The sequence below is a fragment of the Nesoenas mayeri genome (genome assembly GCF_963082525.1).
Source record: "Nesoenas mayeri genome assembly, chromosome: 8".
NCBI lineage: Eukaryota > Metazoa > Chordata > Aves > Columbiformes > Columbidae > Nesoenas > Nesoenas mayeri.
In genome coordinates, this window is record NC_137554.1 from 5,162,242 (window position 1) to 5,181,448 (window position 19,207).

General features: G+C 40.8%; 1 protein-coding gene across 1 annotated transcript in view; it reads right to left on the bottom strand.

Annotated features, from left to right (window-relative positions):
- Positions 1-19,207, bottom strand: part of HMCN1 (hemicentin 1) — a gene marked incomplete at both ends in the record, with an annotated part of 184,042 nt that overhangs the window by 71,259 nt on the left and 93,576 nt on the right. Inside the window, 13 exons of the mRNA XM_080348671.1 lie at positions 1,271-1,367; positions 1,509-1,684; positions 5,086-5,209; positions 5,962-6,113; positions 8,518-8,694; positions 10,823-10,924; positions 12,219-12,342; positions 13,124-13,278; positions 13,516-13,685; positions 14,237-14,345; positions 15,363-15,644; positions 16,255-16,533; positions 18,186-18,340. Coding sequence (XP_080204797.1) covers positions 1,271-1,367; positions 1,509-1,684; positions 5,086-5,209; positions 5,962-6,113; positions 8,518-8,694; positions 10,823-10,924; positions 12,219-12,342; positions 13,124-13,278; positions 13,516-13,685; positions 14,237-14,345; positions 15,363-15,644; positions 16,255-16,533; positions 18,186-18,340 — 2,102 coding nt within the window. The remainder of the gene's footprint in view (positions 1-1,270; positions 1,368-1,508; positions 1,685-5,085; positions 5,210-5,961; positions 6,114-8,517; positions 8,695-10,822; positions 10,925-12,218; positions 12,343-13,123; positions 13,279-13,515; positions 13,686-14,236; positions 14,346-15,362; positions 15,645-16,254; positions 16,534-18,185; positions 18,341-19,207) is intronic.

The window sequence follows — 19,207 nt, forward strand, 5'->3', positions numbered from 1 at the left end:
TTGACACTTTCAATTCTTTACTAAGTGGCAATGGGATGGATGAGTTTCAGAAGAGCTGACTGCAAAGGGCTTGATTGTACTGTACTGGCTTCAACCCTTTATTTGTCCTGCTTCTTGTCCAAACCTTTGTGCCATTCTCACAGGAGAACCTTACATTTACCACACGGGCTGGTTCCTGGAACCGGAATCGGCTCTCAGAATCACACCAGTCCTCAGAAGGACACATTTTCTCCATTCAAAACTTGAAAACACGGCAAGCAGAACTTTTGGTCCCTGGGTGGAAATGCTTATCCACAGATGACTTTCACAGGCAGCTTTTGCTATCTATTAAGCTTATCCCATCAATACTGCTAACTAGCAAAGATTTATCCCTTTGCTCAAAATCCTACTGAAATGGTCTCACTGCACAAAAGAACAAATCCATATTCTTCTAGCGAACATCCTTCGCAACACGGCAGATCTTGCAGATCTGCCTGAGGGAGAGATCGAGATGGCATGTGCAGTAAATGAGTAAACACACTTCAGCATGAGAAAATCTCATGGTCTTGTATGATACTACAATATCCACCTCCTAATTTAAACACCTGGAATGTCTCTTTTTAATAAATAATAGCAGAATTCTACTAAAAATTGTCATTTTATCGTTACAAACCCTGTCAGATATTTCTAGCCTTGTGATTTCAAACAAAGAAATTAATTCGTAATAGCAGGAAAAGGCACATTTCAATTTGCATATGGGGATAAAAATATGATGCAGAAAAAGCATTCAAAATGAATTATTCAAATAAAACTAAGTCACATTCAACACCTAGCCATAGAAACATTTTACCGAGGCTACTCTTACAATGACACACTGATAACTTTGCAGAGCAAACAAAACTAGGTATATCAGCTTTTATTTCTCTGAATTTTCTTGCTTCAGCATTTAAAAAAGTGGAAGGTTGGTAGGTTACTTTAAAAGGTATTGGAGTGCACAAACAGGGGCTATGGATACAAACCCATGGTTTGGTATAGCTCTAAACTACTATCACGCATGCAAATCCACCCTGACAAAGGCCTATGAAGTAGCTGGTATTCATTTAGAACCAAACCAAAGCGATTTGGAAAATGTGTGCACTTTCTTGGGACTGCTAAACTACAGCAAACATAATAACATCTCTCTGCATGAACCTCAGTGGTTAAATGTTTATGAACTACAGAGGCTTTTTAGCATCTCACTTCAGAATTTCACTCTGAGCTCTGTTCCTGGAATAAGCTTAAGAAACCTTACCCCAAATATTGACATTATAGTTCTTTTCAGTTTTTCCAGCGAGGTTTGTCGCCTCGCAAGTGTAACGGCCAGTGTCCTGTACTTGAGCTCCTTCAATCTAGGAAGACAAAAAAAAACCCAACTTTTTCTTCGTACATAGTTATACATGAAATTTGCAGGGAGAGGTCATTCAGGTTTCTGCATGGTGGGTCTGCCCCCTGACAAGCCATCAACCCCGGAGCAAAACCACCCAGTTTACCTGCAGTACACTTCCATTTTCCGAGATGGTAAGACCAGGTTTCTTCAGCAAGGGCCGGCCGTCCTTGAGCCACGTCAGCAAGGGTGGGGGAATCGCGTTGCTCTGGCAGAGCAGCTCCAGCACTTGGCCCATGAGCACGGAGACGTTCTGTTCCTCTCCCATGATGTTTGGTGGAACTACAGGGGAATCCAAACAGGGGACCTTTGGGTATTGCAGACTTCCCAGAGTCAACATATTGTGGAGTGAACAGTTTTCATTTAACAACAATAACAACCAAAAAAGCATTTAGTACCTTCCTGCCACAGAAATTAAGTCTCCTTTATATCACAAAAAGCACCAGAATAATTCTGTTACTTACAGAACATCCGCTACACAAGATACACGCTAGCGAGATGACAGCTACAGAGAAATCACGTAGATAAGCCAAGACTAGCAGAAAAATACTTGAAATACAGCTAGAAGTGAAAATCACCAGTATATAAAGAATGGAGAAGTACATTCCTGCTAAAAAGAGGTGACAAGTTATTATCTCACCAGTAATAATCAGAGCCAGAAGCTGAAAATGTCTTAACCTGTTGCAGCCAGTGCCAAGATGGATACTTGGCTTTAAGGACAGCTCTGGTTTTAAGAGGCATTTTGTCCAGAGATGGCCAAATACAGAAGACAGAATGAGAACTTACACGCTTGCAGCCAAGTGAACGGGTTAATGACTTAATAATCAAGTCATAATCTACAATTACTTTATTACCTATCTGTTTTGTGCAGTATCTGCTTGCTAATCACTGCAATTGTTGGCAGTGAACACTATATTGAGATTTTTACTACAGTTTCAGTGATGACCTCGTTATTACACGATTACATCCAAATTATAGGGTAGCAGAATCAGGTTTTGGATTGAAAGTTTTCTGTGTAGAAGAAAAAATAATGCTTTGGGGTATTTAAACTGAAGCCCATTAGGTGTTCTTGAATGTGCCAATATTTAAGAAAACACCTTTTTTCCCCATTTTTCAAGTTATTTTTGTTTCCACAGCCAGAGAAACAAAGCAACTGAGAACTAAAAGGTGGAATACAGCAAGTCAGCAATTTTCCATGGGGAAAGTGTTCGTGGCGTATATGTCGTCAAATCTTCAAATCAAGTCATAGGGGTTCCCTTGCCCTTCTTGTCATTTAAAAACAAAGTACATGTGTTGTGAACTCTTGACATTCATGCAACATGAGACCTGCAATTAGAAGATTTACAAAATCAAAACTCTCCCAGCAAGATTTAGGTTAGTTACACGTAGCCACCAGGATTTTTTGCTTGTTGTGTTGCCCCAAAAAAGTTGACCAGGGCCAAATATAAGAACGTTTATTATCACATTTCCCTCGCTTCTTAGTTTTGCAATCCATGACTCCAGAGCTGTATGTCTGATTGCACAAAACATGGGGGTAAGGACAAGGGAAGCAGCGGGACCGCCTGTCAGAAATATTCTGGGCTTCACTCTGAACAAAAAGATTCTGAATTAATTAGCACATGTGAGATTATAAAATGTCCCAAAGTGGTACTCAGTAAACCAGCAACACAGTTCTCAAGAAGTCCTGAAAAATAACATTAACAATAAAGCTTTGTTTTTCTTGCACAGGAAGTACTACGCAGAGCAGCTGATTTCACAGTTTGGAAATAATTTAGGGAAAAGTCTGGTCTCTGTGGATAAGAAATATAGTAACTGGAAAAAAAATCTGTTTATCTTACTTGCTTTGTAGAATTCACAAAGGCCCAGATTCTTTACAAGTGCTATGGAACTGAAAAATAGAAGCTGATCCATTACTAAAGAAGGCAAAGTTTTTTTCCAAATACTTTTCCACCGATTACTTTTCCTCTCAGCTAAATGAATTGAAATGGGTTCAAAATGAAAATCAGTTCATGAAACAGAGAGAAACAGACACTAAAGCATTTGTTTCTGAAGGACCAGGGTTTAAAATTATTTAATTATGCTCATGGTAACTATATGTTACCCAGATTGTTACAGCTCCTATGCTGGCTCGGCGCACTGCACATTTCTAACCATCTCAGCTCCAACTGCACTCCAAATTATTTCTTCCTGTACCTTCTTAATTTGATTACTCGTATAGGGCAAGTCCTAAGAGTAATATTACTTTTTGGGGCCAGCCTCCCTCAAGATGACCCTGCAGCCGAGCTCAACCCTGGCCAGCTTCTCATACAACGGTAATTTTAAACATACACCACTTCTAACTAATTCTTTTCATCTAGCTAAAATGGACAGAAAATAAAAGTATTAAATACATCTGTGCTACTTGTGTGGTTATGTATACATACACACCTGTCCTCAAACTCCAAAAGGGATGTCGATATTTGTTGCTCGACATAAAACATGCCAGCACATGTTAACCTCGAGCGTTCCTGCCACGTCAGTCCCAACTGCCTGAACTGTCCCTTGCGGATGCAAAAGCAGCCGTGACTTGAGTCACGAGTAGCCCAACCACCCTGCGTTTGCAGGGAAGTCAATTCTGAAAGCCAAACTCAAAATCTGGCCAGCTGTCCCTATTCACATTAGAAAGCATGCACATTTCTAATTTCTCTTGCAAGATTTCCCAGTCTTCTGCTGAGGGTTGCTGTAATGCTGGAGACTGGCAGCGTCAAGGTAGCTCTCTCTGCACTGACCTACTGAAAACAGAGGCAAAACCACAAAGGTTCTTCTTCAATTCCAAACCCCTCTCTCCACATCTGGTACCATAAGATTTCAAAAACAAACGGCAGATGGTTGCTCATCCTCATTTCACTGGTGTACAGAACCAGGGAAACTTGAAACTTGCTAAAGTCAAATTCTCTGCCATTGCTCCCATGTCACGCCCCTTGATACTTGCGCATCACTAAGGATCTCTAAGAGCACAGTATGAAGACTCATGTCACACAAGTTACAAAATATCAGGATGAAGCTCATACAAGTTGCAATAAATCAGCAGGAAGGATGAAGTTCAGGCAAGACAACTTCAGAATTAACTTACTGATTTAATAAGGAAAACTGACAAAGTAAAAAAGAGATATTTCCTACTTCTGAAAAGAGAAAAAGTTGACTGCTTGGGCTCAATACACTGTCAATGTTAGGACCAAAAAAGTCATCACCATTTGGGCAGGCAGAGTAAGGCTTAAAAACGGCACAGACACGCGAGAGCTGTATGGTAAACTCACCTTGACTCATTTTAGTTCAATAAACACAACTCAGCCCTGGCCTGTGGGATCTACATGTTTTTTTACACAAATGCATATTTTCTGCTACCATTTTGAAATGAGCCTTTATGTATTAAACTTATAAATTCACTGTTGCAGCTACATTTCTTCAAGGATACCCAGAAGAACATACATACATACATACATACTTTAATACATGTGTATGTATATGTTCTTTTCATTTTTACTTACATACACACACACACCCCTCCTCACTTTTCCTTCCATTAAGGGTTGGAACCATTTATACCCAATGTTGCTAAAGGTCTGGGCCACAGTGTGTTTAATTAAAGCTCCAGGAACAGTTCTCATGACCAAACGAAACAGAGAGTTGTCATAAAATCTCACCATAAACTCTGAGATCGATATCTCTTTGGCTCTCGCCTGCAGCATTCACAGCAACACAAGTGTACTTTCCTGTGTCGCTGATCTGAGCGCTAGTCAAGGCCAAGACTCGGCCTCCCGACAGAACCTGCAATAGAAGCATGACACGTTCAGGATCCACGCCTCAAAGCACAAGCAAAGAGAACTATTATGTTGCATTTCAAAATGAAATACTCGTTTTGCCACTACTTCCCACCTTCTCCTGGTTCCCTGCACTTTGCTCTGCAGCCCGTTGTTCTCTTTCGATCAAAACCTGCAGAAACCCAAGTCCAACTTCACACAAGTCTATAGGGAGCCCCCAGCATTTTTAAGTCTTTGCAGGACCTTGGATATTCCTCCCTCTTACCAGTTTCAAACATTCTGTCACACCTTCTGTCTGTGCCTGTATTTGTCCCCACAGTACACAAATCTCCCCTCTTTTCTTCCAGGTCTTAATTTTAAGTTTTCAAAAAGCTCCTTTTAACTCAGAAATGTCTCCTTACATCAGGGGTCTTGGTTTTTTTTCTGAGTTACTGTTTTATGGAATGAGATATTACACATTCTTGAGCTCTACAGATTTCTTCAGCATAGGAGTACAGTCCAATTTCCTTTCCTTGCCAGGAAGTGAAAAATTTGCTGGTGCAAACTCTTAGTGTGAAATCAGTTGAAAGCACCAACTTATTTCAATATCTTTTACCTCACACAGTACTGGAGCTAAACTCACACTAATAACCTAGAGCAAAAGGCCCTATAGTCCCATTCCAAAACCTCTCGTTTACTCTGTTCCATTAAACGACACCAGTTTAAAAGTCTCCTGCCACAAGAGGAAGCAGCACAGACAGCACAACATGACCCCAGTACCTGCAGGCCGTTGCTAAAGCTGGAAACGGGGCTCCCGTCTTTTAGCCACGTCAGAATAGGCGCGGGGATGCCTCTCGCTTCACACTCCAGTCGCACCGGATTATTCACCACCACCGTCACCATGTCACTGCTGCCTGAGATTGATGGTGGGACTGAAAGCAAAAGAAACCAGAGCTGAAATGGCCACACAGAGTACTGATGACAACGAAATTAAACGCGTCACTTACTTTTGGATGTTATTTCTCTTTCCGTTGGAAAGATTTCGCGTGTTACTCCTACTGAACTCTTGTCATTGATTTGCTTTGTGCCAAATCCCGCACTTTCCTCGCACAAGCAGCCAGAGAACTTCAATGGAACTACTGTGAGCAAGGTAAGCAGGAGTGGGAACCCAGCCCAGAGGACAGCTGCACAACCCAGGAACCAGAACATAACACAGAAAATACTCCCTCCAAACTTTTATAATATTCCATTGAAAATTTGTGAAAGGCATTAGGAGTGGTGGGGATTAAAGAAAGAAATTTATCATATAAACTGCATAAAGCAAATCCATACGCAGAGTAATAAATTGGCCTTGCAGAGCATATGTGAACATTTACTAGATTAGACTGTATAACATCTGCCTGTTCGATGATTAAAAACATCTTAATGGAACATCTCAAAACACTTACCGTAGGTATACAGTCTAGCAAATTTCGTAGAGCTATGTTACAAAGGGAGACAAAGTATTAAAAAAAGGAGAGGTTTCATTTATCAGGAGAATAAAACCAATTTTATTTGCTCCTACCACTAATAACTTAGTCATAAAGCTCTACAGTCAGTATCAGTACAAAACTTAACACTTCGAGTCTCTCCTAGAAGGATGAGAATGGTGTGATCTGCTCACATGTATCTTATGCGAGAAAACACAGAAAATAGGATTCATTAATAAATTTAGCAACCTCTAACAGCCCATAACTCAGGCTACCTACTCTGAGATAAATGCCAGTAACAGCAGAAATAGCATGAAAAAAAGAAAGCGTGACTTTATACTCTTTTATACCCCCCACACAAGCACAGAGTCCTCCTATTTCACTACAATAACATCCATTGCTCTTAAATGCCTGAAAAAGTTACAGTGATAAGAAAGAAGTGGAAAAATCTTGATACAACGAAATCATATGAATTACTAAACTGGAATTCAACCTGCTTCCTTCAGTAGGTCTGCCTAGTTTCATTTAATGTTAAGCCTGCAGCATCAAGCCCTGTTTTTAAGGCAAAAATGATCAGATAATTTCCACTGCAGCTACTGCATCCACAACATTATTCAATAGGACCAGTGATTGACCAACATAGGTGCCAACTGCCCTACAGAAACTGAGAGTGGGGTCTCAGTAATACTACCATAACTTTCTGTTGTTCTTTCTGTTCTTCGCACTTTAATCTGTTCTTGCTTCCACTATTTTGAGGGGAAAAAAATCAACTTTTCTCAAACTCATACATTCTAAATAAATTGATGCTAAATCTGTTTATGGTAAATTCAAAAAGCACTCCATTGTAAGCCTGGCACGACACAAGTTGAATTAAGCAGGTTCCTGGATAGGTGTTTTAGTTTCCTTTGATGTGATTAGTTCTGGCTGCAACTGCATGTGTTCTGTTCTGGAAGGGGAACCAATTTTAGGTGTCTAAGTCAGAAAGTATTAGTTCCCTAGGAAACTCCGGATATATCTGCTGAAATTCCACCACCCATAGAAGATATACTTAGGAGTTATTTTTCATTTTTTGGTTTAACCAGAATAATGACCTTGGCTTAAATATTTCCTGCGAATTAATCACTGGGTGGGGTTAATTGCCTTTGACCACGTCTTGAGCCATCAGTTTTTCCCTTGATGGTCATTAATTCCCTGGAAATGTACTGCCCCACTCATTATTTGTTAATTAACGTTAATAGGAACCACATACTCTGCGTGCATCTCTGCTGGGGACACTGTGCCAAATTTTGGCTGCAGTTTTGCATGGAAGACTCCCACAGAAAAGCAGCTACATGAATATGCATGTATCAAAGATAAGAAGAAGCAGCCCCATCCAAAAGCCACTGAAATCAGTGGAAAAGCTCCAGTTTGGCTTTGGATCAGGTCTCTCATGTCTGCAAACACCCACACTTCCACTTCATCTTATTAGACACATGACATTTGTCTTTAAAAACCTGAGATTAGGAAAGAGCATTTGATCTGTGTCCTTTCTTTATCCACTGTGAGCTTTAGAGTCATCTACAGCAAAACCCAGCAATTGCGAGGTCAAGTTGCTAAAGTGATAACTTAAATCCCTCTTCCGCAAATCTGGTGTCTCTGCGCATTCTTCCTAGAACTGACTTGCCTTATCGCATTTTCCTAATTCGAAACACATATTCTAATGTCGCAGAAAACCAAACAAAGTGAATTTTCTTCCTTCTGGCCCCTGCCGTATCTCTTCCAGTATGATGGTGTGATGAGCAACCACCAGTCTGCTAAGCAGACTTGGAACTTAAGAAGAGGAAAGCTGGTGCATGTAGGTGTTTTTTGTAAGTTTTAAAATACTTACCGTGAACCTGAAGACTGTAAAACAACTCGGCTGTGCCCGCTGCATTGACAGCCACGCACTTATAAACACCGGTGTCGGAGATCTGAGCCCCCTCAATGTGCAGAACCTGCCCTCGGTTCAGAAAAGCGGCGCTGGCAGCCCTGGTAAGGGGCCGATCGTCCTTGTACCACGTGATAGCTGGAAAATAAAAGGAAATATAGAGAAGTTGCCCAAAAGACCCTCATCACAAGCAAAGCGACCAGTCAGTCTTCAAACTTTCCATCGAAGCTTTCAGATCCACATCATTTACAAACCAATATCAATATTAATTATGATGAATAACAATTAAAATGTAACGCAAAAATGAGGAAATCAGTAACATTTGTGCCAAATATTGACTTTGCCTAGAGAATTCATCAGCAAACTTTGACACCATCATCCGCGCACATGATGTATTTATGAAAAAAAAGGCTCTGAACTTAAAAAATTATCACACAAAGCATACTTTTAGGGATTTACTCATCTAACACCAAGGTCGAGAGCAGCTGTTTAAAAAGACATAATAATATGAAATACATAATTTTTTAACTTTTAACCTAAAGTATTGCTACATTACAGTGGACCACCTGAACAAGTGCAGACAATCAAAACCCAAGCAGCAACACCACAGTTCAGCCGGCAGGCTGAAAAACTGAAAATGAAGCCCAGAAAACTGGTACTACACCAAAGGGCAACGTTACGGGAACTTGATCAACAAAATCCGAGGACTTTTTTTGCAGCCAAAAGATGGCACCCTCCATCAGCAGAACGTGGAACTGATGATGTACAGGCATCACTTCAGCGTTCACTTGGATGAAATGGATACTTACTGAATTAGTTTTCATAGCACCCAAGATTTCTGTGAAAGACCCACATTCAAGAAGCATCTGGCCTGACTGCTGCACACAAGCTTCCTCCTTCTTCAGTGTCACGTTGTGCTATCACTTTTCTTTGCTAATGTCATATCTACATTAGTATATAGCATCACATCATACCTCAAAAGAGGTAAATGACTTGGTTTTATTGTATAAATTATCTGAACATCATTTTAATTGTTTGTCCTAAAATAATGGGCAATTTGATAAGACAAAAGAGTGCAAAATGGATATAAAATCCTAATGTTTTCATCTAATTTTACATATACACCCAACAATTCCAAATTTTGCTTTATACAAATATAAATTATTCTAGAAAAAAATACTTTGCTGAGAATTAATTCTTGAAAAGGTAGAGAAGGCGAACCTGGATGCTCACCTGAAATTTAGTAACATCATTCTTCTAAAAATGGGACTATCATCAGCACAAAAATAAATTACTATACTAGATATATTAGTTATACGTTAGTTATACAGTTTTGCTGTACAATAATTAACATAGAAAATTATTCTCATATTAACATGGTACTTTTTATATTTTTATATTGCATCAGAAGAAGCTGAGAACAAAAAACACACATTGGAAAAAAGGAAATAAATTATCTGCATATCTCAACCGCAGAAAGAAAAAAGATTGACTGTAAAAAAAGACCTAATCCAAAAATCCGAGCGCTGAAAGAACCCCAGTGATGAAGTAACTAAAATACAGATTGCTTTCAACTTTTTGCAGGCCAGAAACTATTCAAAAGATCCATTGGTCTAAACAGGAGCCAAACTCTTTCAGATTGTGAGTTGACAAAATGTGTGGAAAATAAAACACGAACAGACACACACAGGCTAGTTTTCAAAGCTTAGAATATAATGAGAAGCCATAAATTCATCAGTTGAATTTCTCATCGGGGCAAGCCACAGAAAGCACTGTACACACACAGAAAATCCACTCATTTTCACAGGCAAAGGGCCCGGACCAAACAAAGAACCTCCTGTGACTTTCCCTAGACTTGAGATAAGGCCCTAGACAGAGCCATGGCCCACAGGCACCCTCAATACACCAGCTATTGTTTGAATCCTACCCTACGCTATAAATATTGCCCTGGCGGGGGAAAAGAGCGTGGGTGTTTCAAGCTGATTTAGTATTCTTGTCTATGGACAGGGCACCAGTGCATGTGCAAGGGAGTAGATTATCCTTGTGGTTTCAATTCATTTAATTAAAAACTGTGGGGATTAGAATTCCTCAAGACTTACTCTACGTCAGTTCATATATTGACATTTGCCATTACATAGAGCATTAAATAGTTTAAAAAAGACAGAATTAACTCCACATTCAGAACATTCACTATTTTCAAAAGACATATAAAAGTGAAACGCCTGGATCAGCTCTGCTTCAGGTTCTCCCAGGTGCGTGCGCATACCTGGCAGTGGGTTCCCAGACGCTCTGCATTCAAGATGGATCGGATTATTCACCACCACGGTTTCATTTAACATTTTCCCTGCATCTTCCAGACTGGGTGGTTCTGGGAAAAGACAAAGGCATCAGGTTTTCATTAGTTTAGCCACCCAGCTAGCAGAACATCCAGTAATCTGCCCTCTGAGAAACTTTGGGCAAGGGATTGCACAAGCTTCAGCTAACTGCTGGAAATCCAAGGGATTTCTCAAGAAAGTTCGTGTTTGAAATGGAAATACTCTTTAATTATATAACCTCATTAGTGTCAAGAGGAATAAAACATTATTTTTACTACTCTTTGTCAGGAAATATGGCTCTTAAAATGGACTTGCAGGAAATGGGTGTACAATATACAGCAGTAATTCTACCACGGCAAGCTCATCCTGCTTGTACTGGTAATATTAAACTGAATGTTGTACACGGCTTTGACAAAGCAAGACTCTTTGCCTTACCAAAGTCTACCAATTTGTAAAATGAGAGAAGCTCCAGATAATTACACTTCAAACACAAAGACTGAGAACAAAAGAGGTATTTGTGAGCATGGGGCTGACACTAAAACTAACTATGATGCAATGATCACAGTATAGGTGAGTGTGGTTTCTCTTTCCAAGTCTCTTCTTTGAAGACACTGCAATCTGTGTGCCTTCAGTTTAACCTTTTCCAGTTTCTGACTTGGTTTGACATAATCATACTCATCACGAGCATTTCGCCACAGTCCATTCTCACATCTCCTGTATCCTTTGAGGATTGGCTCACAAGAGGAATGCGTAATACTTTATGACCACTTCTGAGGCAAATATATGAAAATCATGACGAGAGCATTCATTAAATTCACATGCAAACAACAGATTCTCAGGTTTCCCTGATTCCTTTTACATTGGTTTCAGCTGCAAACCAAAATGTCTATTAAACTGTCTGAAAAATCCCCTTGTAAGAGACTGTTTCTTTCTCAGAAAAGTCATTCCTGTAAAATTTCCGCCTTCCAAGGTCACAGGGAGTACTGTTATTCCCAGAAGACCTGGATCAAATTAATAATGCCCATGGTGATACATCGTCTCTTGATTCAGAAGAGCGGTGGGTTAGTGGCAATGCTTTTGACTTCTTGCGAACCTCTGAAGAGCTCACCGGAAAGGCACGCTCCTTTCTGCAGCCCACAGTACTGCGTGAGAAAGGCCAAATCCTGAGAAAGACAGTTTTGGCTCCGAGTTCTTACTAATAGAGTGGGATACGGAAAGAAAACTGAAAGATGGATGTGCAGAGACAACAAAAATGCCATAGCTCAAAAAAGAAAGGAATACAGATGTCAAAAAGCTGCCTTCAAACAGCCACATTTAGATTCTAAGGAGAGGCAGAAACGTCATTACCATGCACATGAAGCCGAACGTGCTGTTGGGCTTCTCCTGCAGCATTTGTTGCCACACAAGTGTACCGGCCAGCATCTTCGAGCAGGGCCTTGACAACCTGCAGAATACGGCCTGAAGACTCCAGCTGTACCAAAACAGAGAGCAGGGAACCACTTTACACAATCATCCCAGGCAGAGCGCTGCGCGTCATGTCAAAGCAGATGTTTTATGCTGAATACAGCCACAGCCTCATCTTTCTTCTAACCTGGGGCTACTACTCATGCAAGAGGTGTCTTGATAGTTCAGAGACTTCAGAGCTCCTGGGACATCAGGATTATTAGGTGTAGAGCAGTGAGGAGACCTAGATGGCAGAGGGGCAGGCAAGCAAGGTGAAGAGGAGGCTGTAGGCAGAGAGCTGCTGCTGGCAACGTGTCAAAAATTGCTCCAGCCTGAAGTACATCAAAGCCACTACAAGCGCTCGACCCCCTGGAGCATGCAAGCACTGGGAAGGGCTGTTCATGGAAAGTCAGAATCTCACAGTGAGAAGGGAATGTATAAGTAGGTGCTGTAACAGCAGTGCTTATAGAAAAACTCATCTAAACCTGCCTCACTGTGACACCTGGGTAGAGCCACCTCTTGACTGGCAGACAACCATACCTTGGAGGTTAAAGTACAACTGAAAGGAGCCAGTTGCTGAATTTACAGTCATGGACTCTTCAGATATGGAGGTGTCTAATGGGATTCAGTCTACTGAGCACTGTTATTTGATCTGAAATACTGCTCTATTCAGGTAAAAAGCCCATCGCTCTCCAGGATGGATCTTTATATCACAGCAGGAGGGAAGTAAAAGGAAAAGAAGCGCTAACATGTACTGTATATCGTAACTATCTTTCGTTATTTAGATCCTATAAGAGAGTAGTGCTTACTCTTATATTTCCTCTGGCTGTATTTACTGGTTGACCGTCTTTTAACCAGGTGATGGAAGGGCTGGGAATGCCACTGGCTACACACTGTAGTGTCACAGGCTTGGATATCACAACAGCTCTCTCAGAAGTCCCCGCTGATTTGATGGTTGGAGGAACTGCAAGAAGCACCAGAAACAAAAATGAAGTATCATTTGAACATATACATTTGAGTATATACAAGCAATATCCCACAGGTAAGAGCAGCTCTGCTCCTGTTTCACCTACTCTCATGCCCAGTTTTTCAACCCACTAATACAAATAAACCTCTACAGAAACTCTCAGCACTTTCTTGCCAGCAATTTAAAATAAAGGCAGTCTGCTGCTTCCACCACCCCTCTCCTGGAGTAACCTACCATGCACAGTAACATCAAATTCTCTTTCATGTTCTCCTGCCTTATTTGCAGCCACACATTTATAGCGGCCAGTGTCTGACACTTGAGCTCGAGAGATGAGAAGTTTTTGTCCGTTTAATAAGATCTTATGTCCAGCTCTCTCTTCAACTGGCTGACCATCTTTCAACCACCTACCAAAAAGAAAGTACAGTCTCAGATCTCTATTTAAGTAAGATCAACAACACTCCTAAAATATGCACAATTCTATTAAACTAAATGTCCTATTTGCATTTCTAGGAAGGTTTGGAGATGTGTCTGCTAGTATTCTCCTTTTCTGAGTGGCACAGACTGAAATGGTTTATCAGGAGAAGGGAATATAGGGGAATGGGCTCTAAAGAAGTCAGAAAGGTGACAGCTGGGAAGCCACCAGCAGAGGCAGACAGAAATCTCCAAGGCAAAAGCAATCATTGGTGGCAGATGAAAAGCACACAGCTCCCTTACCAAGGGAACAACAGTTGTCAGCTCTCGTTATCTATTCTAATTGCCAGGACATACATATTGGCACAACATACCAACCCACTTTAAAACAAAACCCTGATATGTGTGTGCTCGATGATTTCTTCGGTAGAGCCAGGAGTTAACTATCACTAATAACATGGGCACTTCCTAAAGACCACCTCCAAGCTCACCTCAGCAAGCAGCACGTTATTATTTTTTCCTACCGTCATACCAATCCCCTTACGTGATAGTTGGTGAGGGCGTCCCTGTTGCTGAACAATCCAACTCCAAAGGGCTCTGGAGGATCACAATGTAGTCCAAGATCTCATCCCCACCTTCCACAAGTGGCGGGACTGTAAGACAGCAAAATCCGTCAACAGAAACGTTTAAGCATTTAGAGATGTCATAAAAGTCTATCTCAAATAGTAACGTTAAAAAATAAAACCTCAACATTTATCTCACTTTGGGACACATATAGATTTGCAGTTCATCATTGTTCCTTCTTCAAGAAAAACACCTCCCCAATGATATTATGTGGATTCAAATTACTCTTCTCGCTCTTTTTAAACTGGTTTTTTTTGGTGAGTTTTTTTTGTTGTTATTTTTTTTTCAGATTCTGACTGAACAACCTTGTGAACAAGGAGGGGTGAGGGAGACTTTTAGCATGCTCTGTGAGCAGGAGAAAACAAAGGTGCCGAGGAGCCTCTGCTGGGTCCTCTTCACCCTGTCTGGTTCTCTTGCAGAGGCAGGTGGGCTGTGAGATACACCTGGAGAGGCACAATGAATGTTCTACATCTGCGTGCAATAGAATGCAAGGTTCTACGAGAGGGCAGTTCAAAGCCTAAAAATCAAGCCTTGGAAGTTGTAAATACAGCTTTCCATGTCAGGAGAACGGGATTAGCATTTGTACAAGTCATTTACCTAGAGCCGTTCAGAAAGGGCTGCTGAGATGCAGACCACGGTAAACGTTTCAACGGAAAAAGAAGAAAAAATATTTTTCAATAAAAGGTTCCAAACTGCACAATACAACTCAAATTCTGAGAAACATGTTCTCCCCCAGTAATATTTTTAATTGATATCTTTCATTTTTACCATTTTCTTCTATGAAGGCAAGATAGAAGAATTTTAAATGTTACTGAGAATAATATTTACCTACCACATACACAAAAACTCTTCAAAAACCAACCTGAAAGTTTGAGTCTTCAAGCCATCCTGTAAACCTGGACCAAAAAAGTGTGCAGTGCCCAGGTTTAACTACATATGTAGCTTGACTAACTCATAGTTCATATAACGATATAAAACAAAAATTAAACCCTAGGCTTTATTAGGTTTACAGAAATCTGGTAAATCTAGTTCTGTTGCTCACACACCTAAGATTTCAACGTCATATTTGATTTCTTGTTCTCCAGCTATGCTCGTGGCCACACACAAATACTGGCCCTGGTCAGCCTCAGCAGCGTTCAGAATCTCCAGCTTCTTCCCACCAGAGCTGACGCGGAGCTTGTCGCTCACTTCCACGGGCACGCCGTCCTTTAGCCAGGTCAGGAGAGGCGGGGGGTTACCAACAGCTTTACACTCCAACGTTAGTGAATTGCCAGCAACCACCTGCCTGTTCTGGGCTCTGTCAGCATCGCCCTCAATTACTGGAGGAACTGTAGAAAGGGAAAAATATATTGCAAGTGATTAATTCTGTAGCCAGAAAATGTATTAAGAGCAAATGGGTTAGTTCCTTCCCACCCACTTGGGCTCTATATGCCGTTACGTCACGCGCAATTTCATGTGAGAATTTGCCGCCGAGGCAAGCCAAGACAAAGGGGAAACAGAGAAGTCAAATGAAGTGGTTCAGTATTGACCATCAGTATAAAACAGCGGATCTGCAGGGCTGTGGGATGGAAGAACTAAATCTGAAGGTCTTCAAACAGTACATTAAAGATCCCACCCAGAGTGCCTATTTCAGGTAAGTGTTGTTCAGCATACACGTGTGAGAAAGAGGAAGGATATACGGAGAAGAATTAGTTTTGATACTTCACTACAGCATGGCACCAAGGCCCGTGAATTCAAGAGCTTTTTGAGAACCACATAAAGCACAGGGTGCAAAGCTCCCTTTACATGGCCCTGCTAACACAGGCCAGTCTTTAAACACAACCCCTGACTGGTGCCCACGCTCAACAGCCCTGCAAATGCCTTCTGAAGGCAGAAAAGCTTTCAAAATGCACTTCCTGTAACATTGCAAATAACCAAGTTCAATAAACTCTTGCTTACCGTGAACATCCACATCATATATTTTCTCAGCAGCCCCAGCAGCGTTGGTAACGCGGCAAGTGTACTTCGCAGAATCTGAAACTTGCGCCCGAGGTATCTGCAGGAATTGTCCCCGATCCACATACAGAGCTTGGGGGCTGGAAATCATTGGGCGTCCCTCTTTGTACCACGTAATCGTAGGAACAGGGATTCCCTTAGTTTCGCATTCCAAATTTATAAGATTGTTAAGAAGCACCGATACCTCTGTGGTCATATTCCCTCCTTTAATACTAGGAGGAACTGTTTCAAAAAACAAAACAGCAGTTAAAAATCTTAGTATACAAGTCCGTGCAGATTTAAATAGATTAAACATTAGAATGCTGGAAGAATAAAAGATTTTAGCTTGGTTGGCCTTCCAACCCTCCCTGGTGTTTTTGCCTTTCTCTTCAGCTCGGTGAAGGGCGAGTAACCCCCATTCACCTTGGGAGGTGCATCTTCCCAGCGAGGAACCCGCTAGTGAAAATACCAAACGCATCCAAGAGCCTCGATGACCGGAGTGGGAACTGCTCCACACTCCAAACTTCTGAAGATGAAGTCACATACTCTGAGACTAAATATGAGCTTAACAGTCTAGCTTTATGCTCCTATTTTTGCAACTTTTGGCCCATATTCATTTCCCTTGCTCGCTAGGCAGCCGTACGCGGATTTTTCTAGCAAACAAGCTCTTGTGTAAATCAGCCAATATAAAGAGTTCGTAAATCTCTGTAGAAGTAATAAAAGCACAGTGCAATTGGCAACAGCTAAATTTATGACTGCTGGAAGTACCAAACACATCTGGCAGACACATTAACTCCTCTGCCGCCAAACATGCTCAGTATATCCTAAAATTCCACGGACTTCCACGGAGTGTCCATTTAAAGCCTCACCACAGAAATGTACAGCAAAGTGCCAGTGAATGGATCTACACCTATGAGATGGGCCTTGCAGACAATCAAACCAGGACTAGATCTTTTCCTAATTAAATAACTTGTCTGCAAAAATATGCAAACCTTTAAAATATGCTGAAACACACCCAGTTCAAGGGCGAATGAACTTCTTTATCAGCAAACGCTTTCATCCACAGAGATGAGGAACAGTTTTAGCACGGTGTTTGGGGAAAATGTCAAAGCCCAAATCAGGGCTGAACAGCTAAAACAAAGTAAGAACTAGCAAGGATTAGCACTGGGCTCCTCGCTTAGTCCATGGGTTTCTATTTGTCCAGCCAGGACTAATGAGAGATTTAAAAGTAAAGAGATACTCCATTCTACTATCGCATCTTCTAAAGAACCTGAAGTAAGGTTTACTCATACAAAAGTTGTGGGGGTTTTTATTCCTCTAATCTCACAACAGCTACAACCACCTGCAAGTCCTCACAGCATTTTCTTTGATCCCAATGGAATGAGATTCACTGAGTGGTGTACAGGCGCATTTCTGTGCATGCGGTTGCTCCATGCTTCAGAAATGTTCCTGGCTAAAATTTATTCCTAGCACTAGTTTAAGGAAAATAAGACCATGACTGTATTAAAATTAAAATCTTCTAAGTAATTTTCTCCTCCCTAAGACAGATCAAAATTACGAAGCCAATGTGATAATAAAATAATTCAGTTGAAACTAATCAATAGCAAAATTTGAGAAGGTCTTTCAAGATTTTTGGCTTTCACAAATTAGAAACTAATAAAAAGCACATTAAATCCACTGAAAGGCTGAGCTTTCAAAGACGACATCCATACTTAACTTGATACACATAAATGCTCAAAAAGATCTCTACATTGACACAAGTTAAGTTACATTTGTACACAACTTTTGCAGGGTCGGAGCCTTAATTTCTATTTGTCTGAGCATCTCCATTCAAAAAATAAAACTTATGAGTAAAATTAAAGGATCTTGTCGGATCAGGCATTCTATAAACTTACCGTGGATGATCAGCTTGACCTCCTTGACTTGTTTGCCAGCAGTGTTGGTGGCACTGCACTGGTAACGACCTTTGTCAACCCTTCGAGCGCTCTTTATATGTAGAACTTGATCTTTGTCCAGAAGCTCAACGTTGAGATCACCCAAAAACAAGGGCCTGGAATAGAGATTATTTTGCTTCACAGAACTCTGACCCCATCCTTTCAACATTAATTTAAACTGACAATGATAAGAAGGGGTTCTTTAATGGCACTAATTGTACCATTGAAGAGTACCATTTAGCACTAGATAACCAGCATTAATCCACAGAATCACCAAGAAGTGACCAACTATTATAATTAACTTTATTCCTAGTTTTTAGAAGAAGCAAAACACAAAAGTACTTTACTCAGGCTGCCCGGGATGTCAGCATCAGAGCCAGAGTCCTACTCCTGATCTCAGTTTCTTTTCCTAATTACTTAGGTCATAACAGTCCTTTGCTGGTAACAAAATCTCTGCATTCACTAGATGAAAGTGTCAGCATATCAATAAAAAACCCAATAAATTGTCACAGCAGAATATCTGTAATAGCCAACGCCTACACCAAAGTACATTGATAAACACCAACACTATTTAAAAGCACAGCCCACGTTGTTTTTCAGCTAATATTTTAAGCCACCAGGAATTCTTCTCTTGGTGTGCTTTCCTGGAAGATGAGATGAAGAAGAGAGACATGCAGGCTACAAATGTTTTAAAACCTTTAATGTATATATGCAGAACTGCAACAGGCACTACCTAGAAAACTGTTTGATATGGTCACTGTCTACCAATGAAAAATCATGTCAGCAAAACAACTGTATTTTAACCAATAACATGTTTAAATTAATGTGTAGTCTCATCTAAGTCTTCCTGCTCCAGCAGGGGGATTGGACTAGATGATCTTTTGAGGTCCCTTCCAATCCCTGACATTCCATGTGATTCTGTGTCAAAGAAATGGTTACATTTATCTTGGTTCAAGACTTGTCTGGCTTCAAATACTGTAAAT